This window comes from Coccinella septempunctata, chromosome 6 (genome assembly GCF_907165205.1).
Source record: "Coccinella septempunctata chromosome 6, icCocSept1.1, whole genome shotgun sequence".
Classification (NCBI taxonomy): domain Eukaryota; kingdom Metazoa; phylum Arthropoda; class Insecta; order Coleoptera; family Coccinellidae; genus Coccinella; species Coccinella septempunctata.
In genome coordinates, this window is record NC_058194.1 from 10,432,744 (window position 1) to 10,456,797 (window position 24,054).

Consider the following 24,054-nt stretch of genomic DNA (forward strand, 5'->3'; position numbering starts at 1 on the left):
TATATATTATTACTCTAGAATGCTAATCCAGTAGTAAGAAATGCGGCGAAAAATTGACAGTGGTCGTTAATACGAATGCGCATCATTAGTTTATTTTCTAGTAGAACGTTGCCTAGTTTCTTAATATTCTGTCGATCGAATCTTATGAAGAGGGAACAATTCATATAACGAAGGTATGTCGGACAACAACGCGTTTTCTTTCAGTCATTTGATTTTTCACTGTTGCACGATCTGCTCGGAGGTAAGGAGTTTTAAGTCACATTTTCTGAAATGTATACTTGTGTACTTATCTATAATATTAAAAATATTAAATGCAAAAAAAAAATTCAAAACTTGAATGAATTATCGAGTTCCACTGATAGCGAATTCCATTGATGGTATATAGTGGTATTGCACTAGATCAGAATATTTCAAAATTGTTCCACGGAGTTTATAATATGCACTCAATGAATAGGTACCTGTTCATCTAATGGAATCTGCGATAATATCGAATTGCATTGGTGATATTAAGTTTAGATCTTCTGGAATTTTTGTTGTGAGTTTCAAATATTTAATAAGCACCAGTTGTTACCATGGAATTCGCTATAAAACTCCAATCTTCAGCCAATTCACGGTTTGGTCGAACAATCAATGAATACTCAATAATACCTCTATCGACAAATTTAGATTTGGACTTATAACACGTTACCTCCGAGATCCCGATATATTTTCATTGAAACCTGCAACATCATTGTACTGATTTTCTAACAAAGCATATATAAACACAATTCGAAAAATAAGTTCCTTTACCGAATGAAATATGTTTATTTCTCATTTATACCAAATAAACAATTCGACAGACATAAGGTATGAAAGTCTAGGCAACGTTCGAGTTGAAATAAACTAATGTCGCGCATTCGCTTTAACCGACTTTAACGACAACTGTCAATTTTTCGCCGCATTTCTTACTACTGGATTAGCATTCTAGAGTAAGTATATATATTATGATTTCTGTGGTATCTCCTCACTCGCGCAGAAATTTTTTTAACTTCTCGATTTCACATTCCTTTCCTGGTTCAACATTCCATTGATAAATTCATTCAGATTTTATAATCACACATTACATCCTCGCTCATCGGAATCGTACAGGACATACATACATACATACATACATACATAGCTTTTATTCGGTTGCCGAATATATAAACAAAAAGATAAACATTATCCACTCAATAAGCCCATCTTAACTACTTAATTAACCAATCAATAAGATTGAGACCAATTCGGAAACACTGAATTGTTGCTGTTATTGCCTTCTGTGACTGCACCTGTGGCTGAACAAGCCGATTCTTGAAGATATATTTCTTCCACACTCCACACACTGGTAGTTTTCTTCAGAAAGATTTCGACGTGTCATGTCTGGTTTATTATCGTTAAAGAGGGAAACGGTCCTTCTCCATGCGGTGCGATCTTGTGCAGTTTTTCCCCAATGGTTTTCAATATATCTTATGAAACTATTTAACATGCATGGTTTGTCGTAACTGTCTTTGTTGGTTCCGTACGGAATCCAAGTGTAGGTTAATGATGGAATTAGAATTTGCTCTGTATACCGCAACTTTGGTGGAAATAGATAGGTCATGGTTATCAAATACCCTACATCTGAGTCACCAAAAGGATGAAGTAGCATTTTTTATGCGATGCTGGATCTCTTATTCTATATTACCGTTGCTGTTTACGATGCTGCCAAGATAATTGAAATGCTCTACAGTCTCTAAGGCTTCGCCCTGAATCCTGATAGGTAGTTGCTCTCGTGCAGGTGGAATAGACATTATCTTGGTTTTATTGATGTTTTTTTGAGACCTAAGGCATCGTAAGCCCACGTATAAGTTTCGAGCATTGCCTGCAGCTGTTCGGGTGACTCCGCTACCAATCCACAATCGTCAGCATATTGTAGATCGGAAATATACCTCGATCTGGTTTTAGCTCTGAGTCTCTTTAGATTGAAAAGACCTCCATCGAATCCGTATTTAACCGCAATGCCTCGTTCTTGTAGTCTGGTATCAACCGTAAGAGCTAATGCAGCAACAAACAGGTTAAACAGGATTGGTGCTAGCGCGCAGCCCTGTCTGACTCCAGTTTGGGTGAGAAACGGATCCGTCGGTTCTCCGTCTATCAGAACCCTGAACCAGTTATTTTCATGGAGACTCCTGCATACACTGAGAAATTTGGGTGGCACACCGAAGCGGGCGAGGATTTTCCATAAGGCCTCCCGGTTAATGGAATCGAAAGCTTTGGCTAGGTCGATGAAGGCCATATATAATCCTGTCTGCTGTTATTTCTATTTTTGGTGGTGTTGCCTAAGGGTGAAAATTGGATCTGTCGTGCCTCTATTTGGTATGAAAGCGTTTCGAGTCTCTGGAAGGATAAGATCAGCATGTTTTGTTAGCCTGCTTGCCATTATTTTGGTCAGTATTTTTCCGCCAATTGACAGCAATGAGATACCTCTGTAATTTCCGCAGTCTGCAGCCTTATTTTTAAATATATTCATTATGAAGGCATCCCGGAAATTTTCAGGAACTTTGCCCTTAGTCCAGATTAAGTTGAAGAAAGATCTAAGTTCTTCTATGACTGCCTTGATTTACCAATGCTTTGTAAACTTCGGCTGGTATTTGGTCCGCGCTCGATTCTTTATTGTTTTTCAGGTAACTTATGGCCTCTTTAATTTTCTCCAGGGTAATCTCGTTGTCCAAGGGCATTGCGAGGTCGTACTGAGGTAACAGGCTTATGGCTCTGTCGTCGGTAGCAGAATGTTGATTCAGAATTGTTGAATATTGATCTCTCCACCTTTCCTTTAGTAGGTTCTTATCTTTTATTAAATTTCCATTTTCGTCTTTGAGTGGCCAGACTTTTCTCTGTGTCGGACCATATACTTTCTTAACAGCGTCAAAAAAGCGTTATTGATCCTGCTGATCTTCGTAACCTTGTATCTCTCTTGCTTTGTTAGTCACCATTGATTTTTGATTTGTCTTATTTTTTTTGCGAACTGATTGTTTTACATCATCAAATTTTTTTAGATTTTCATTATTCGGGTTGTTCTGTATTGACTGAAAAGCATTATGTTTTTCATCCAGGATGGGTTGTATTTGATGTAAATTTTCCGTAAACCAGTCCTCTTGCTTCTTGTTCTCTGTGACGCCGACAACTGATATACTGGCCACGTAGAGGGAGTCTCTTATTTTTGCCCAAAGTGTTTCAACATCATCGCGGTCGTTGGTCGTTAGATCGGTCAATCTTGAGTCCACATCTTGGCGTAGCTGGTCAACAATAGCTTGGGATTGCAGCCGTTCAGTATTGATCCTCGTTCTGGTTTTATTTAGTTTTTTCTTTCGATAAGAAGGTTTTGAGGATGCTGTCATTTTAGAGATTACGATGCGGTGATCAGTCGAGCATTCGATGTTGGTAATGGCTTTGGTAATTTTCACCTCTTTTAAGTGTTTTTTCTTGACTATAATGTGATCATGATCAATCATAAGCCAGTGTCCAGTTCTCCGATGTTGCCATGTGCCCTTGTATTTATTTCTCTGTCTGAACTGCGTGTTGGTTATGGTTAGATTATGCTCGATGCATTTTGTCATCAGAAGCTCTCCGTTACTGTTGATATTTCCTATTCCATGAGGGCCAATTACACCCGGCCAGATTTCAGCGTTTCTGCCTACTCTCGCATTGAAGTCGCCCAACAAAATCACCCGGTGACTTTTTGGAATGTGTGTGAGTAGATTTTCGAGTTGCTCATAAAATGCTTCTTTGGTCTGCTGCTCGGCACTCAAGGTTGGTGCGTAAGCACTAATGACGTGCAGAAAGCTTTTATCCTGCAACTGATATTTTAGCGTCATTAATCGTTCAGATATACCATGAGGTAATTCTGTCAGTCGAGGCATTACACTTGTTCTTACTGCGAAGCCGACTCCGTGTATCTTTGGAGATCCAGTCGGCAAACCTTTCCAAAAGAAAGTGTAGTTGCCGTCGACAAGACTACCTTGGTCTAAAAGCCGCGTCTCACTAAGTGCCACAATATCAAAATTAGCCGTTGTTCTTTCATGTCGATTTGAGGTGTCGGAATCTTGGAGTGTACGAATATTCCATGCTGCGAATGTAGAAGTTTCCTTATTGTTGCTCTTATTATTCCGATGATTTGCTCGAGCAGACACCCCCTCACGGAGATCCGACTGAGGGGGTATTTTGCCTCAGGAGTGTTTGTTCCGCTTAAACAATTCATCTTCTTGTTAGCTGCGTGTGTATATAGCCAAAACCAGTACGCGCTGATCCTAGCTTAAGTTGCAACGAAGGCATTGTTCATGGCACAGAGGGTCTGCGACAATGAACTCTTCATTAGATGGTGAATGCAACTTGCCATTTTCACCCGCTCTCGTTTGTCTCCGACTCATCCATCCACACGGGTTGGTTGAAGGATCTCTGACTGGGTTGCTCGGTTTAACAGAGGACATCTCGTGTCGGTGAGAGTTGGATTCGGGCAACAGAGGCTGAGTGGGACTAGCCGGATGCCGTCCCATATATTCGCTTACTACCCATTTGCCCCCCAGTACAGGACATACTGCTTTATCCAATGGCAGAGAAATAGACCCAGCATTCCATTCAAAATATGGGGATTGTTATGAAGCCAAGATTGAGTTCTCTAACAAGGGGCTAAAAGAAGATAAAAAAACATTGATTTGCTGCGTTCAATACTTCTTTCGTTTTCTATTGGTAAAGTAGGGCAGGGCGAGTACATATTTTGTCACTTCAATCATTCCAAATGATCTGAGGCTAGTTCTCCCAATGGAATTCGATGTAATAGAATATTTCATTAGTGAAACTGGCGCATATGGAGTGCATATTATAAAAAGCAATAATTTTCAGATACCTATCCTAATTCATATCTGATGTTGTGTGACCCAATGCAGTTTTACCAATAGAAAACTAATAGGTTTATTGGTTTTCCAGCTGCTCGAATTATTTTGTTAAACTCTTGAGGAGATTCTATGACGAGGCATATTTTCGCTCCACCACGAAACGAAATTTCTTCACCAATACTTTCATAATAAGACCTGACCACCGAAATATTTTTGAAGAAAACCGTTATATCATCGAAGGAGGTCTTTACCGAGTAATGTTTTGACATTGTTTTCTACTGGCCAGTCCCATATTTGAAGCGGAAACCGTATATGTCTTTTGTTTTCAGAATTCATATGTTTTAGAATTCTTTCCTTTCAACCCTACTATTTCTGACTCGAGAGAGGTCTTTCAACTTGTTCAGTTTTTCCTTCTCTTCAATTGTTTCTGTCTCTTTCCGAGCCGGCTGATTGACCGAACCATTTGAGTGCATCCAATGGAGAGAGGAGTTACCCATAGTGGGGCAAGTTTTCCGAGGAGAGGGGTACTTCTTCGACGCCCGGCGCTGAAGGTCAAGAGCGAGAGAGTTGAGATTGAGCTTCCGAGGAAAGGGCGTAAGATGTTATTGCCGTGAGTTGGAAATTACGTCAGGAAGTTTGAAAGTTTAAGGCAAGTCACTCGTAGCATTTTTGTTCCTTTCGTAGTGTATAGCTGAGGGCTATTTTCCGCTTTCTTTAGTCCGTTGGACTGGCTGAGAATACTTACATACCGTTCAAACTTGACCTGATAATCGTAGACTGTGTAGAGTGCCTGCCATCCGCGTCCGTTTGACCGCCGTTGGGTTCCAGAAGGACTTGTTGTTCCTACTGTATTTTTGGTGCTTATTTTGTCAATAGATTGCCGACTTCCGACCGATCAAGTTACAGGTTGACAGCTTCTTCCGACCTGCTGTCTGACGGGCAGCCATTTTGAGGGTCACAGAGAGAGAGAGAGAGAGAGGCAGGGTGCACTGCAATGGGACTGAGACCAGCCATTGTACCAATTTCCGCTGACAGAATGAGTGACTTGCCAGGATTTCAACTTTAACCGTATTTACCATCTACTTCAACAGTATTTTCCTGGAGTGACCGTATTTCATCAGCCGCCTCACACCAACCAGGCCAACGGTTGACATCAATATTTATTATTGCTTGTACATTTCTGTATATAATTTAGTCCAGTAGGAATAAAGAACCGAACGTTTATTTTGTTCCCAGTTTTTTTTTGCCAGTGAGAGACAGTTCCTTAAATCAGTTAGAGCTAGATGTTCGTCAGAAGAGGTAGGTACTCTTTTTGAACGATTAAAAACCGTCAGAAAGCACAGAGACCAAGAAGACGCTACCACCCTAGTTTTCACTGCTACCTTTCTCCACTGATCATTCAAGTCTACCCGAACTCTCTAATTCTTTGGAAATTCTGTGAGAGACGTGGGGTTCCACTGATTGCCCCACTGGCGCCCGACCAAAGGTAAGGAGCGTCCAGGGTGAGAGAAAAAGCCCATCACAATTCGCAAAGAAAATACACTTGCGCTTGATTATTCGAATATCGGGGCACTAGTTGAAAACTGCGAATTATCGAGAAGCTCAACAAAAAAGAAATGGCTGTAAACGTAATAAAAAAAATATGTTTTTTGTATGCTACTCATTCGGACATTTATTGCAAAACTTTGAGCTTCATGAAAAGAAAGTTATCAAATGGAAAATATCATAGATTAATAAAACAGGAGATGGAGCATCTCGACAAAAACGCGTTCACAAAATACTGCCATAAATATGAATTTGGATTTCTTGGGTGGGGGAACTGGACAGGGGCGGAATCAGAACTAGTCACACTGTGAATATTTCAGGTAGTCGACAATAATTTTATATCGAATGGAAATATGTTTCAATGCAAAGATTTCGAGTTTTTTTTGTTCAGGGGATATTCACGGGTTTAGGACTGAATAATAACAACTTTCTTAAAACAAAGTCGACGTTTCGTCGATATATTTCGACTTTCTCAAGACTAAAAATTGAGACAGGAATAATAGAAACAAGAACACAAACAAATTATTAAAGCTGCATCTTACCTAGTTTTGTTAGTTGTTTAAAATATACATAAAAATCATAGTATGTGCAGGAAGTAGAAGTGAACTACCTTTACTCAAAACAACAGTCGATTAATAAAACAATCCTAAGAACTCTGACACATAGCATCTAGGATAACACAGCGCAAGAAAACAATAACACACGGATGACGGTAGATACAATGTCACGCATCTGACGCACAAACGTTCAATCAAAAACAACAACTAAACAGTAGTTCATCTTAACGGCACTTGAATTGTCTGAACAAGGAAATCAAATTATTATAAGATTGGTGTAATCCCTGAGTATCACTCTTATGATTGACGGTATCGTGCAAATTAATATGTATCATCTCGCTGAAATTTCTTTGCATCCAGTTTTTCTCCCCATCCAAAACTGAAATCTGCTGGAAGTCGAATTGATGTCCTGTACTGATAGAGTGCAAAGCCAGTGCTGTTTTACCTTCTTTATCTCTGAACTTCTTATGGCAATCATTTTTATGTTGTCTGACCCTACTTGTGAGCAATTGTTTCGTCTGTCCTATATAGCATCTATTACAACCTGCGCAGGGAATCTTGTACACCACATTAGAACGATCAAGAGTCCCAGCTCTGTCTTTCAACTTGGAAAAGAGAGATCTGACACTCTTTAGATTGTAAAATGCCAGACTGGAATTTGTGGACACACTACGGATCGAGTTATATATCTTGGAAGACAATTTTGGCACGAAAGGAAACCTAAAATGACTACGTATCTCCTGTGTTCCGCCCAATTGGTGTCTACTCGGTGGGGGCTTGTACTCGTTGATAATTCTATTAACCAGAAGAGAGGGATAAGCATTCACTTCCAATATTTGTTTTATTTCTTTCAAATTTTCATGGTGAAATTCACTGCTGCTCAGATTGATACCCCTGTGTAACAAATTTTTTATGACGGAAATTTTATATTTTCTGCATGTGTCTGATCCATAATTCAACAGTCTTCCCGAGCTGGTAGGTTTCATGCACCACCGTGTACTCAACGTTCCGTCTGCTCTCCTTCTTACCCTGACATCCAAGAACGATAAATCATTGTCTTTTACACGTTCTACAGTGAACTGTATGCGAGGATGGTATGCATTGAAAGTTTCCAATAGGTGATCTACGCTGTCAGATGGAATAATCAAAAAAGTATCATCCACGTAAAGTTTAAGGATGGTTACGACAAATTTCATGTTTTTCAAACATTCAAAGATGATCTCGGTCATCACTAGATTCGCTAAAGACGGACCCGCCGGATTACCCATGCTGGTCCCATCCTTTTGCTCATAAAATACACCATCAAACATAAAGTAGCTTGAGTTGAAGATAAAGTTGACGATTCTGAGGAAAAATTGTTTATCAATCTCTGTATATGCAGAAATGTACTGCCATTTTTTATTTATGATGGAGTTTACGAGCTCCTTAAACTAAATTGAAAATATGCTTGAGTGGTAGCGATAGCACACCGATGCAGTCCGAAACTTGGAATCAAGTCCGGACCAGCCGTCAATTTGTTACTGAGTTTACGGGCCGCCTTTCTAACCTCACTTTCAGATACACTGTCTACTGAAATGAAATTTCGATGATTACAATTCTCCCCAATTCCTTCACAATTTACTTGGACATCAGCTTCATACACGGACCCGAAATAACTAGCAAATGCATCAACAATTTCAACAGGGCTACTATAACTGTGGTCTCCATCCCTCATCACACCAAGAATTCTTGTGTGCCCCTTTCTGCCCTTCATAAAAGCCCAAAATTGGGTCGGATCACTATTTATTGAGCGCTCCGCAGAAGCGATATAATCTCGGTAGAGTTCTTTGGTTTTCGATTTGACATTAGCTAAGATGTCTAAAACACTGGTGTATTCACTGATTCGATTTGGTTTTTAATTTCGTGGGGATATGGGATCAGTTTCATTTTTTCCACTGTAGGTAGCGCTGTTTAGATTTTGACAAAGCATTGTCATTTGATATTTGAAAATAATTTCCTACTACGTACGAATATGTTGTATTTATAAGCGATTATTGGTGTGTGAAAATGAATTAGTTTCCAGAAAGGGGTGTAGAACATTCATTTATTCAACATGTCGTTCAGTAAGTTCAGTTTTCCATATGGACAATCAAGAGCTACAGCTCTCTACAGGTGTTGTTGGAATTTGAAGCAGAACCAAATCAGATGAACGAACATTCGGGACCGATATAGCTAAGTTTTACGGAAACTTCAGCAATATTTCAAAGAAACTGTATTGGAAATACGTAATGTGAATTGTGAGCATGTATTGAGAATCAGAAATACATAAATCTATTCGAGTCTGTTACTTCAATACTTCAAATATTCTTTCTGAGTAGATATAGTGAAAATTTCTTTTCCGTCAACTGAATATATTGGATATTTGACCAATTAACTGTGTTTTATTAAAATCATATTGAATTACCCCCCTCACGAATTCAAGTTGTCAAACGGAAATTATCTTGAAGAAGAACAGTAAATCCTCATTCGAACCCTTATTCGATAGTGTTGAAATATTGACAGATTTGTTTTAACGAAAATTGAACTGTAAAGCACAAATATTCCTTAACAGCTGACAGAATGCACCAGTTCAAGTTCATATTTTGAACTCGTTGGACGTTGATCGACATGCGATATCAACGCAAAACAAAATAAAACGAGAGAGTATCATTGGACTTCCTTTGGTAGAACAAGGACAGAACGAAGCAAATGACATGGTGGCGCCGCCACGAAACTGATCCCATATCGCCGATTTTCTGAAATGTTGATGCTTGCAAAAAGTGACAAGTGCACACACCAGTGTTTTAGACATCTTAACATTAGATCTAGCAATTCGTAATTGATTGAAATCACAGGCGTGTACTTACTTACGACGGCAGCATTCTTTTATGCGTATTAACTTAATAAGTTCCGATGTATACCGGTGCGGATATCTTCGTTTCTTATAAGGAACAGTGGCTGTGAAAATGCTTTTCAAAGCCGAGTAAAGAATGTCGCAAGCCTCATCTGGGTGAGTAGCATTAATAACTTCAGACCGTCATGGGTATCTATCATTTCGTACATCAGCCGAAAGTCCGCCTTCTTGAAATTGAATTCTTTGATGTTATCAAGAACTCCAAAATTATCGGAATAAGGAGACTGTTCACCGAAATATAAACAGAAAGGAGGATGATGTGAATCAATGTCAACCAAACCGGATGCCCTGTCTAGTGAAGACAGATGTAAATTTTTCAGTATGAGATCCAACATTCTACCGTTGCAATTAACAATATTATTGAATTGCCTGAGATCTAATATTTCTGAGAACATTGATATTGCGACTGACCTGTCATCCGTACTATGGCCGCTATTGAACAAAGGTGCATTGAAGTCGCCAACAAATAACAACATTACATTACATTTTTATCCTGTATAAAATCCATAGAGCAAAGAGCATCAAAAAAAGTCCATATGTACCATTGCTTGTGTTAGGAGGGATATTTATCACAAAGAGAAACACATACATCGATCCAGTATACAATTTACATCCCACCACATCTATAGAAGGAGTCAAACTGCGCAACATTGTGAGATCTAAGGTTTCAGAGCGATATTTTAGTTACATGACTATACGGCTCTATATATCTATATCTATATATCTACCATGGAGGTAGGAACCTCCAGGGATTGGACTGTATTGACGTAACAGATTGAAAAGGTGCGATTCTGGAACGAGCCAAATATAGAGAGTAGTGAGAAGGAGATCGATCGCCGTACTAAAAATGTGTCTCCAAAAACGGGGAACGTAGGCTAGGAGTCGCTGCGATCGCTATGTTTATTGATACCTTATTGGTATACAGGGTGTCCGGGGAGTAACTGTACATACTCATACCAGAGATAGAGTTGGACTAGCTGATTACGGATTGACTATAAAAAATTAATTTCTGGATTTCCCTAGAAAGCTACAGGGTGATTTTCCAACTTCATGGAAATACTTAGATCATCATAAAATCCAAACTTATTGACGGATCTTATTGAAACTTAGGAGGTTATTGACACATGCTAAGGTTGAGTCAGAAAGATATCAATTATTCCAGGGCCGGACTCATTAATCTCCATTTAAAGTGTTCAGGGTAAAAAAACACTTTGTATTTCGAATTACAAATAATTGATTAGCTTTTTTGAAAGAAGCTAAATTATGCTTCAATTTTTGGTACCGCTCAAAGTTGTCACATCAACAATTATTTTTTTATGAATTTTTTAATTTGGATAAAGTTCGAAAATTGCAATTTTTTTACCTGAACAGGACATAGTCATCTTGTGCAGGATGAAAATAAATAATAAATTTTCTTAGAAAAGTCACTGAAGGTGAAGAAGACTATAATAATTTGTTGATATACTGGGTGGCCACCCCTGACGCGGATTTCACTTTGAGGGAGTAAATGAAGGTATTTTGAAAAAAAATTTGGTGATGTGTATAGGGTATACAGAAGCATATTTCAAAATTATTCTTATGTATACTGGGTGTTCGACAACAATGATATAGACCAAAGTTACACATGTTCCAGTGGAGAGAAAAGCTGATGAACAGAATAATCAACTGTTGCGATATTTTAAGAAATAATGGTGATATGATTCGAAAGGCTGTGTCCAATTTGAAAATTCGGCAAGAGAAATGTATACAAGCTATTGGTTTTCATTTCGAACCACTTTTGAAATATCGTTCATTTGTTATTGTTCCGTTATTGAAGTGCTTATTAAAGCTCTGAACTTTTTTGTAAATTTTCTACTAATACATTCGCATTTTATATTCAAACATGACATTTTCAGTTCTTTTCATGGTGAAAAATTCAAATTTTCGAACTTTATCCAAATTCAAAAATTCATAAAAAAATAATTCTTGATGTGACAACTTTGAGTGATACCGAGAATTGAAGCATAATTTTAGCTTCTTCCTAAAAAACGAATCAATTATTTGTCATTTGAAATACAAAGTGTTTTTTTTGCCCTGAACACTTTAGATGAATATTAATGAGTCCGGCCCTGGAATAATGAAATAATTGATATCTTTTTGACTTGACCTTAGCATGTGTCAATAACCTCCCAAGTTTCAATAATATCCGTCAATAAGTTTGGATTTTATGATGGTCTAAGTATTTCCATGAAGTTGGAAAATCACCCTGTAGCTTTCTAGGGAAATCCAGAAATTAATTTTTTATAGTCAATCCGTAACCAGCTAGTCCAACTCTATCTCTGGTAAGAGTATGTACAGTTATTCCCCGGACACCCTGTATACTTTAGGCACAGATCAATAATTTTATTGATCTGAGACTTTAGGGGACAAAAAAGCTATGGTCTCAAAGCAGCGATCCTTCTCCAGAGACCCTTTTTCTATGTCCTTCTCCTTCTCTGTACTCTACTCTCCATACCATGTATGTAGGTAGAAAGCATAGACATGGACCGTGCCTTCCCTTTCTATCTATCATAGACAAACTATCTATCTATGCTATCTATGCATGAAATACGGTCGAAAAAAGTGACAGAGAGAAACGCACGTCGGGAATGCAGTTGTCTCTTTCTAGAATATTGATTGGTCCACACTCACCTCTATGTGAACAAAAAAGAGAAGGTAAATGCCCGTCGATCATTTCTCTTTTTCTATAAAAAAAAAGCCAATTTCATGGTGACATTGCTCAGTCCAAGGAGATATATCTCCTTGGCTCAGTCCATGTCTCTATGTCTCTGGTAGAAAGTTAGGACTCCTAGAAAGTTTACCTCCATGGTTCATACCGTGGCCATAATTCATTACAGTTCTATGGTTATGGCGGTTGACATTAGGCAATTGACTTCAAGTTCTGTGCTTGACCATCAGAACGTCAAACGTCAAAAATAAAGCAGCATGGAAAATAAACAATGTGAAACTAAATCTTCAATGGCCCTATTCTATTGCTTATAAATAAATGAAACAACAAGAAACTGATGGTGGTTGAATGGAATTCTTTAAACATGGATTAGAGAATAATCCATACTCTCATTAAACGATGTTTAACTTTACTTAGGTACTGTATAGTGTGAGACTATCAGAAATGGCGATTCCAATCAGATGTTGGTTGGCAGCGAAAAGCATACTAGTCTATATAATCTTTGGTTGGCAGAAAGATGTTGGTTTGGTAGTGTCAAAATCAAAATTCTTTTCAGAAATTCTATTGGCCTTGATCTCGCAGTGAACTTTATTTTAAAAATAAATTTCATGCCAACTTGAAATATCAGAACTACTCCATTAAAATTTATTGTGTGAGTTTCCAGAAATTATTTAATGAATAATGGGTTTTGTTAAACAAGGGGGTTTCCATCCTGGAAGTATACTGTTTTCTGGATTATCCGAATCCACAGGAATGGCTCTCGATCAGGTGAGAAAGTAAACATTTTGTATGATTTATTTCAGTGGTGAAATTACTTCAAAACTTTTCTGGAACATACTTTTTTGAGAGGGAGCATAATATTTTGCAGTACATATATATATGCACACATACATACATTTTTAACTATTATAGTAATTGGAAGTGACATTTCAATGATCACTTTCTGTAACATGATTTATTAATATGAATAATTGATGATGGAAAATTTTCACTAGGATTTATAGGACTATTTCCACATATGTGTTTATGATATCCTATGTTTCAGCTGTCTTCAGGAAATATTTTGTAATTAACCGAAGGTTTTCTGTTCAGTTAAACTTTGTTAACCCTTAACTGGTCCAGCGTAGGCGAAATAACTACTGCAAATGTAAATTACGCCTAATTTGATAATGAAAATCCCGATCAGATGTTTGTTTTTGTTCAGAATTTCAATAAGTTTTCAAATGTTTTGTTTATTCTTCAGATTAAATCACATTTATTGTATATGTATATTCATCATTCTCTGAAAGTAAAATTGAAATTTCAAATAATCATTCTAAATTGGCCCCTTTTTAAAAAGAGTAGTCATAATGACTACGCTGGACCATTCATGACGCAAAATGGTACCGGACTGGTTGTTAAACAAAAATTTCAATATAAGGTCATTGGTAAGCTTGCCCCTATTTATATAGTTTGGATATGTCATCTTCTTAATGTGTCTTGGTCTGGTTCAGTGATGCCTGTTTGCAGTAATGAATTGAAGGCAGGCCTAATGTGAAGGTTTTCTTTGCATGTCTATTACAGTTAGCATAGGAATTTGTATAACTTCATATATGCCTTCAATTCATTGCTAACGGGCATCGCTGAACTAGACCAAGGTAAATTAAGAACAGAATTCTAACATATCCAAACTATATGAAATTTGGATTTTAACAATCGATTTTTAGTACATTTCTTTCAAGTGTGTTCATCGTATTGGACCTCAGAGGTTTTTATTTTGACGGATGATGATAGGATTTGGAATTATGGCCATGAAGTTTATCAGTTTTCTTCACTTTGGCCTTTCTTACTTCAGTATGATGAAAGATTCATTAAATTTGATATAATCTTGTAGTCTTCATTTCAAGCATGTTGGAGGACAGCCTGTATTAAGTATTTGTTAGTGTTCTCTGATGAACTAGTTCTATTACCATGTTTGAACAATACATTCCGTCACTTTTGTCTACTCCTATCGTTCTTTTAATCGAATCTTTCCCACTAAACTTGATAAAAAAAAATAGGAGTAGAGAAATGTGTCTGAGTGTATTTTTCCAACTTAGTAATTGTGGGTTTGATAGATAGGACAAATTTCTTCCAAATGGAGTGTTAAGTTAAAAAGAAACCTTCGGTAAACAATAAGCTATTCCCTGAACACAGCTGGCAAAACATTGGTTATAATAAACCCTTATGATGGAGACAATCAGATAAATTTTTCTACAATATAAATACATAATTCGAAAAATGATTCATTTACAAAACATTTAATTGTGAAATGTTATGAAGAGATAATGTAAAACACAAATGCCCCTTTGCACATGTATTTAAGGTTGGCTTGAAGTTAAGTCATACTCATTTCAGTGGTTGCTATAGAAACTGCTACAGAAATAAAAAAAAGATAGCCTTAATATTGAGCCCGCCTTAATCCTCAATTAGAAGCATTAAGTGAATCACCCAAATCGTCGCATGGAGTCTCAAGAGACCCCCGAAAAAATTATGCAAATGAGTGCAACTACTGAATAAAACGATGGGTGTATTATTGACAATATAAGTTCTTCATTGAAATTAACTACTAGAAAAAAAACCTTTTACATAAAACTTCATATTCAAATTTGACTTTGAGAAAATTACAAATTGTTGGCTAGGCTGAGATAAAAAAACTTATTCAGACTCGGGACGAGATTCTGCTGTTCTGCATTCAACGCAATAATGTAGCCAAAACTATTGTTGACAAATATCGACCTGCTTTTTTAATTTGCATGTAACCAATAGGATCATCATCATAGTTGCGTCTTGTCACTCTTAAATAGGTAACAAAAATAAAATATATATATAAAGGACACTTCACCTATGTTTGTACTGCGTCATATCACGAACAGGTTGATTAGTTCTTTCCATTAGTAAAAACTTGAAAGGGTTGATAGAATTGCGGTACGACCAAGAAGTCAAGTTAGTTGGGTAAGTTAGGTAGTTTGTGGACGAAAATAAAGAGTTGAATTACATCAGTTTTCTGAAATACACTGCGCACAAAAATTAACGAATATTCTGAAAATCTCAATTTTAATTAAGTTAACTCTACATTGACTTTATAACTTATTTTTTATGTTCTCTCGGGAAGGTTTTGAACGAAACAAGACACATTAAATGGAAGAAAAATTCAGGATTTCACCGAATCTTATGTGAAAGAAGAGAAATGAACAATTTTCAAAATCCTGAAATGCTGATAAGTGCCGTCTGTTCCGATATTCCTGAACAGTACTGTCAGTATTTCAGAGACGATGCCTATTGGCCCAGTCGTTCGAGTTCTATTGTTATTCGATTGCGGGCCAGTAAAACCAGCAATAGACCATATTAGTGAGGTTAGGCGGGAAATTTGAATCGCGATCCATCCGTGGATCTGGTCCCTGAATTCCCCATGCATTTCTTATGGGACTAAAAATGCCGCGTACTTCTCGCCTGTTTTTGGATATTTTAGCGAATTTCTTAAGATTTATTTCTGTTGGAATGTGTTCTATGATCCTTTCTTAACAATTTGAAAACAAAATTTCGTAATAAAATGGTATATTTTTTTGATAATGGATCAATATAAAATTGGTCAGCAAGATCCATGGAAGTTTGTCGTAGCTTCATTTCGTTTCTAACCTCTGAAGCTGACATCATTCTAACGCGCAAGCGTAGCATGTCATTTTCTTTGTTACGGTTCATGATTGACGTATAGCAGAAATGATCTACGACATACGGATATATTCCGTATAATAATGTGTTCAATTTTGATTTTAGGACATATAAAAGTATATTGTGATGTAAAATGTACTTGGAAACGACCTCTAATAATTGCGGCACCCAATTTTGTATGTCTTTATATTAACATTTACTTCTAGCTAGCGATATTCCATCTTAAAGTCGATTCCTATGTAAAAAAATTTGAATATGGATCTCCCGCCAACTGAGTGATTCTAACCTCACTAATATGGTCTATATCGGAACAGGCCCGTGATTTAATACTTGGTATTTCCACCCCTTCCGCTAATTACAGCTCGGCAACGACGGTTCATACTCAAAAAGAGTGATCTTAAAATGTTCTGATCTAATCCTTCCCAGATTTCTCCGAGTTGGATTCCTAAGACATTAAGAGTAGCTGAATGATTTTCTGAACTTTCATTGAGGTTGTCCCAAACCTGCTCAATCGGATTGAGATCTAGACTTCTTGCTGGCCATTTCATTCGAGAGACTTCAACCTCTTCAAGGAACTCCTGAACGATGCGCGCACGATGGGGGTCTGGCATTGTCGTCCATAAAAATGAAATTTTCACCAATGTATTGGGCAAATGGCAGAACATGCTCTTCAAGAATGTTCCTTATATACTTATCAGCATTATCAACGACCACTAGGTCTGTGCGAGCAGTCAAAGATATTCCACCCCATACCATAATCGATCCTCCCCAGAAAGCAGTAGTATTCAGGAAATTGCACCGAGCATATCTTTCATGTGGACGTCTGTATACAAGGGAACGTCAATCACAATGGTAGAGGCAGAATCTAGACTCATCTGTGAAGAGAACTCTTTCCCAATCGGCCTCTTCCCAATGGATATGCTTTCTGGCATAATCCAAACGCGCCCTTCGAGGCCTTAAATCATATTCTCTGAGGCGATTTCTTATTGTCTGAGTGCTAATTTGCACCTCATGAGTTTGCTCAAGCTGAATTTGAAGGTGGCGAGCGGTTGCAAACCGTTTTCTCAACGAAGAAACTCTCAAGTAACGTTCTTGAATGGTAGTTGTTTGTTACCCGTGGTCTACCCTGTTCTGGTCTTCGGACATTCATATACCTGCCTCCCTGAATCGCTGCAACATTCTGGACACACTTGTATGGGAAACTCCAAACCTTTCTGCAATTCTCGTGTATGTCCACCCTTCTTCTCGCAAAACTACCGCTTGGGCACATTCCTCTTGGGTCAAATTGCGTGTTTCGCGTTGCATAGCGATCGAGTGTAGAAAATGAAACGAAAGAAAAACTATTGATCACTAGACTTGATCGAGAACAACTGATTTTCGAATGGAGCCTATACCTCCAAAATTGATAATATCATCTTTTTTTATTCCTGCTGGGAAAAAACATCTGTATTGAAGAAAACCGTTGAAAGTGGATAACATATGCATGCATAATTCTGATAAAAATAATTATCATTGAAAACACCTTCAGTTGTAGAATAAATTTGAAATTTCCATAATGTGCGTTAATTTTTTTGCCCATTGTAGTTCTTAATCTGCAAACAGGTAGTTTATCATACTCATTCATTTTCATACCTCGCATTTCGGCTTCAACAAAATCAATTTTTTTGCAAAATATTGGGCAACCATAAGACCTTCTATTCTGGGTAGATTATACAACTTTGAAAATATCAGTAGTAGGTATAATGTAAATACGAAACAAATTACAATTGCGGCAGGGGCCGGGTATCTCCAATCCTATGACGTCACACAGAAGCTAACTACTTGGTCTTTTTGACTAAAACTAAAACTGATGTATTAGTATATGTTACCGACAATATGTATAATTCCGGAATTCTATACAATGCCTAGGCAATGTATAAAATAATACGAGTGCGTTTGCCCATTCCATACTTTACCTAGGCATTGTATAAAATTCCTAGGTATTATCAGAGTTTGTCTCTGGTATCATATAGAATGCCGGGAATGTGTGAAATGAAATTATCCAGGTATAAATTCATTATCTTATCAGAATGGGTATGTATGGGTATGCACAATTCTACAATTGTCTACTGAGGGGATCTAGAGGACTAGGTATAAGAGTTAGAAGAAAACGGATGACACATTTTCTAGCTCTTTTTCAGAGAAACAAAGGATGGTGAAAACCGTAGCCTATTCTTCGTTTTTTAATTAGTAGCAAAAAATAAGATTTTGACGATTTAGGCCCGGTACTTTCACGTGCGAATAACTATTTTTTAATTTATTCGATAGATAAGTCTTATTCTTAGGATAAGTAAAAATGCAGTCTTCTCACTTTCAGATAGTGTTATTCATCGAATAAATCTATCCTTTTGCACTACCAAATGTAACCAACTATGTATGACAATGTTTTGGCAATAAAGTATTATAACGTACAGTTTCATAATCAAACCTAGAGTCCCTTTAATTTCAAAGCTTCCTTAAACCCTACTAAAAATGACAGTAAAGGAAGCTTTAAGAGACTTTAAATTTGATTATGAAGCTGGACCTTTAGGTTTGATTATGAAACCGGCCGTTATTATTATTATTAAAAATAAATCTGTCATTGAAACTTAATAATAAGAGTTTATTTGTCATAGATCGAATGTTGGTACGTCATTATTGGAGGAAATTTTTTGATTATTGATGTTTGATTATTCTTTGTGTATTTTCATGAAATATGATTTGATTGAATCAACAAATGTTACGATCTGAATCGAACAAACAAACTTACCATAATTCAAAGTATTGCCAGAAATTCCATTTTGTTGACAAAGAGTAAGTAGATGCTGATTATGGTTTTGGTTTCATCATTTTATACGATATTTGCAATCTGGAAATTTGAACACATGGATGCATACTGCTATCTTAACTCTGAGAGTTAGGAAATTGAATTTGGTTGTTTTTCTGTCAGATGTCGCTACGGTGTATTTTTACATCGTATCCGCTTATGTCCGTCAATGAAGTATCCTTGCCTATATATTTCATATAGTTCCTTGTTGGAATCACTTCCAACTTTTCGGAAGTCAACCAATTGTTTGACGCAGTTGACAGTTGACGTCATGGTCGACCTCGTTCTGGTGTCTACCATGTAGAAGTTTGTCAATCTGTTTCTACATTTTGCCTTGCGTAGATTGTTTGACGATTTCTGTGGGATTCTTCAACTTTAACGGTGAAGGTAGAATTATCAGCATCACAAATTACTCGATGAAGTTCTGATGAAGCAGCCCCAGGAAATATTCTTGAAGTCCTTTAATTTCCTGAAACATACGGTTGGACGAATCAACAATTTCGCGACCCCCAAGATGTGGCAGTTCTGTTCCATTGAGCTTTGAGAGTGATGTTTATGATGTTTCGTCAGTATTGTTTTTATTTTTTCCTGCTGGGCTGCTAAATCAGTGGTGGTCCAAGAAATTATGCCGAAGAGCAAGCGTAGGCATCAATCTTGCTGTTTAGGTCAGTTTTCATTATCCTTCTCAATCTTGGTGTGTGTTAATTATTTCTTTACCCTGCTCTTATTGATCCTGTTCTATCCCTAGATACTTGTACGTATGAGGTATACTCTCTAATCTTCTATTTTGTCTTTCGTAATGTCCAGAAGACATTTTTCCAAAACCAAACTTTTGATTTTTATATCTTCAGAAAATTTTTTCAGTCTCTTACATTTCGATTCTTGGGAGATACAAAGTGTTTCAAATCGGAGAGGATTCGCCTTCATCACAGTTCTACCGCCGCTCCTGTTGGCAAATCCGCATTCAGTAGAATTCAATCTATAAGACAAAGGATTCAGAGCCATGCAGAACTATAATAGACTTAACGATCTCCTTTTCTATTTGCTGCTTTCATTTGTAGAGCAGTGCGCCAGGTTGACATTGGAATCCACCTTGTAAATCCTCCAGATCATCAAGAGCCATTCGTGGGGTATGGATTTGAATACTTTTTTGTAGTCTATGTACGCAGCGTAAATATTTCCTCGTTTAGAGAATTCTTGGTTGCAGATAACTGGATCTATTTCTAGTTGTCCTTTGCCTCCTCGGCTGTCTTTGTTGCATCTTTCCTCTTGTGTGGCGATTATGCTATTCTTTTTACAATGGTTATGAATACGGTTTGGAATGCACGATGTTATTGATTTTTACAGCGTTGGAAGGCATGTTATTGGTCGATATTGGTTGGATTTTCTTTATTCCTTTGGTCTTCAGGTTATTTCTTAATCCAGATGTTCTGTAAACCGTCAGGTCCAGTTGTTTTCCAGATGTAAGTTCTATGATAGCTGATGAACTCTGTTTTGACAGATTCTTCGCTAGCAAAAATCAGATTTTGTATTCTATATTTGATATTCTATATGCTAAAATTTTTCATGCACTGAAAATTATAGGTATGTTCGATAAAAAGGTTGATTATTACTATGCCTAACTTCATATATTTATTTATTTAACAGGGGAACATATACAGGTAAACAAATACCCATAAGAATGTTCACAAATAAATTAATCAGTTGTAGAGGTACATAAAAATAATTCAAACTAACCTATTATGAATTCAATATTATAGAAAGATAAAAAAAAAGAAAAAACATACACAGGGCATTGTCCACTACATGCTTTCCCCCCCCCCTTCCTATCATTTGAAAATCCCAAAAATTAATATCTCGAACACTTCTTAACTGTTTTCTCATCATGATGAAATATATCAACTACAGCCCTGAAATGGTTGCAATGTTCAAGTACCCAATGGGGGAATTTCTGTCGCTGTTGGTACTTCTCAAGGGCAGGACGAAGGTGTACATCGGTCTTAACCTCCTCAATGGAGTGTGAAGGCCAAACTGCGAGATAAGCCCCGGCGATTCCAACCTATTATTAAGCAACTCATGAGCAAACAGTTCATCACTCATCTTTCGGCGGCTTTCTTAACTTAACGCCATACTGCGGAGAAATTTCTTTTGGACTCTTTTAAGTCGTTCTATATAGGTTTTATAGTGGGGATTCCATACAACCGAAGCAAAGTTCAATTTGCTGTAGACATATGAATAATAGAGAGTAAAAATGGATCTAATGTTGGAAAATGATCGACTCTGCCCCAATACAATATATGAGTTCATGTAAGTTTTACAGATTTACCATATACGCGAATCTGCATCAAAATCAACCTAGTCATCACAGAATAACCACATTAATCTATTTCAAGAAAATTCATATTTTTGTTATTATTATTTGGGTGACTGCCAATAATCGATGGAATTTTTTTCATGTAGAAGCCGATTGTCGATCGATATTCTTGCGTGTCAATATTTAACATTTAACTTTCTACAATCGCTGCGCGATTAAAACAAGTTGATTAGAATCGAATAATATCGATGCATTGCAGAGGTTCCCAAACTCTTGTTTCATGGCTCACATACAGCTTTTGTATTTTGTCTGGGCGCCCTAGCTGATTAAAATAATAATAATACACAATACAATAATGCAATGATAATACAATGGTAAACGCTAGGGCCTCACGGCACCTCCGTTTACTCCACGATGCACCAGGATGCAACGGAATACATTTTGGGCACCCCTGATATATTGAAATTATCTGCCTGATACTTGATGAAAATGCATTATTAAACTAGAAACTGAATAACATGATTTTTACTTGGATGATTGTTTCGCCATCACAATAGCGTAGGTATGCCTTCGCCCACCTGGGAATGCTTTTGAGATAGCGAAATACGTGCAATGGTTATACAGTGCTTTCGAAAAGTAACGAATAAATTAATTATTCCTGAAACTGTGAGTTCTTCGATTTTGTTCCAAACAAAGGCACTCTTTGACATATATTTGTTGCGTTATCGATTTCAAGTTATTATCTGACAGCAATGAAAAACATTCTCGGTCGCTAGCACCTGTGGAATAACCATAATTTTCGACAACGTGTACGTAAAATGACTGGCTAATTCAATTGGTATGGTGGAAATTGGGTTTTACCGTTAAAAAAAATTGCCGATGATGTCATATCTCCAATACCAATTGAGTCACAAATATGGGTCGTATGTCAAAAATTGCTTTGGTTTGAAACAAAATCGACATTTCAGAGGATTTTTTCGAAAACCTTTCGGTTTCAGTTCGTTACTTTACGCAAGCACTGTGTAATTCATCCTAATGGAATTAAAGTAATTTCCATTTAATTGTCGATATGTATTTTTGCTCCTAATCGCTACGTAGGATATTTTTGAGTCGAAAATTTAACTCGCTTCAAAGTTCTAGAGGCGAGAAGACTATTGCTGCTGTGTTTTTTTTATCCGCACCAACATGAAATGAATTGAAACTGAAAGTCGAGGAAAAAATGGTGAGGATATTCGAGTTTTCCAGAAGGAAAAAATTAACAATTAGCATAGACTTTTCTATGCTAAATTCATGACATTTACAAGCCTCAGAACTGGAAAATCTTCATACGATATTTTATCAATTAGAGAAAGCGACAAATTGTTCCAGATAAGAATTACAGTAAATATCGAATATTTTAGGAATAATAATAGACTCTCATTTAAGATGGAATGAACAGGCCCAGCTAAATAGCGAAAAACATTAGAACACTCTTAAGCAGATTTAAGTACTTGAGAGAGATATGTGAAGATGAACTGCGGAAAATATATTATGCTTTAGTCGAACCACACCTGAAATATGGAATACTAGCCTGGGGAGGACTAGCGAACTCCTACTATAAAGCAGTAGAAGTTGCTCAAAAAAGTTCCTAGAGAAGAACTATACGAACTATCAAATATCAAATATATTGTCACAGTACGACAACTCTATGCTCGTGCTCTCCTTGTCCACCAACACCAACAAAAGGCACCCATAAAAAATGGAAGGGAACTTAGATTCAAAAACATCAAGCTGCCGAAACCTAAGAAAACAGTCGATTTGAGATCACATACTTACTTGGCGCCCTTACAGTATAACCCACATCCAATGGACATTAAAGATACAAAGGTGAAAACATCGTATACTAAAAACATCAAGAAATGGATTTCCAGCAGATCAAGATCATTTTGGTATACATTTATAAATAGAATCAATTTTGTTTGAAGATAAGTGCAGAATTGCAACTATAGATGGTTAAACTCAGGATTTTTGTTGTTGTTTTTTTATCTCTGGAACACAGTGTTTAGAAAAGGGGAAAAAAATTATAAAATTGTTATTGCTTATGTCCACTTACAAGTGTAATTTTTGTGGAGACAAATGTTTATTTCTTCTGCTTTCGAGATGAATACTTCAGGTTGTTGTGAGAATTGTAATTTAAATAAACAGTATTATTATATATGTTATGGTTAAGTAATTTTTATGAAGCTTATAAAATGTGACTTAGGCGTGTTTTGTAGTATGTCGCATTATGTTTGAATTTTGTGGAGGCAAATTACTCGATGTATCGTTCTTCAAAAAAATTATACCTGTTGTAACTGTGATAAAATGGTTCACTCAAATCAAAAATAACTCTTTCACGAATACGAGATAACTGAAGATATATCTGAAACTTTTATCATTTTAAAAAAACTCGTGTTGAAAGGCTGCCTTCAATTGAAAAAGGTTTTCTTTCCAGTCTCTCTCCATTCAGAATATTTTTTTCCGAAAGAGTTTACGTTGGAATCTTAAGGTAAGCGCACATATAACGGCATCAGACGGACGACACGGAGGCAACGGA

At 36.9% G+C, this 24,054-nt stretch overlaps 3 protein-coding genes across 4 annotated transcripts in view; 1 reads left to right on the forward strand and 2 right to left on the reverse strand.

The window, feature by feature from the left end:
• Positions 1-2,591: 2,591 nt before the first annotated feature.
• On the reverse strand, positions 2,592-3,917 carry LOC123315962. Its single transcript, XM_044901871.1, has 2 exons — positions 3,036-3,917; positions 2,592-2,891 (listed from the first exon to the last, which is right to left on the reverse strand). The coding sequence occupies exons 1-2, from the start codon at positions 3,915-3,917 to the stop codon at positions 2,592-2,594; spliced, it is 1,182 nt and encodes a 393-aa protein (XP_044757806.1).
• Positions 3,918-7,215: 3,298 nt separating this feature from the next.
• LOC123315963 lies at positions 7,216-8,259 on the reverse strand. Its single transcript, XM_044901872.1, has one exon. The coding sequence runs from the start codon at positions 8,257-8,259 to the stop codon at positions 7,216-7,218; it is 1,044 nt and encodes a 347-aa protein (XP_044757807.1).
• Positions 8,260-12,988: 4,729 nt separating this feature from the next.
• The window catches only part of LOC123315825 (lysophospholipid acyltransferase 2), a 120,905-nt gene continuing 109,839 nt past the window's right edge, over positions 12,989-24,054 (forward strand). The window contains exon 1 of one of the 2 annotated variants that reach the window (XM_044901693.1): positions 12,989-13,398. In XM_044901693.1, the coding sequence (XP_044757628.1) occupies positions 13,312-13,398 (87 nt within the window). In that variant the 5' untranslated portion in view covers positions 12,989-13,311. The remainder of the gene's footprint in view (positions 13,399-24,054) is intronic. The other variant, XM_044901694.1, reaches the window with a different exon arrangement.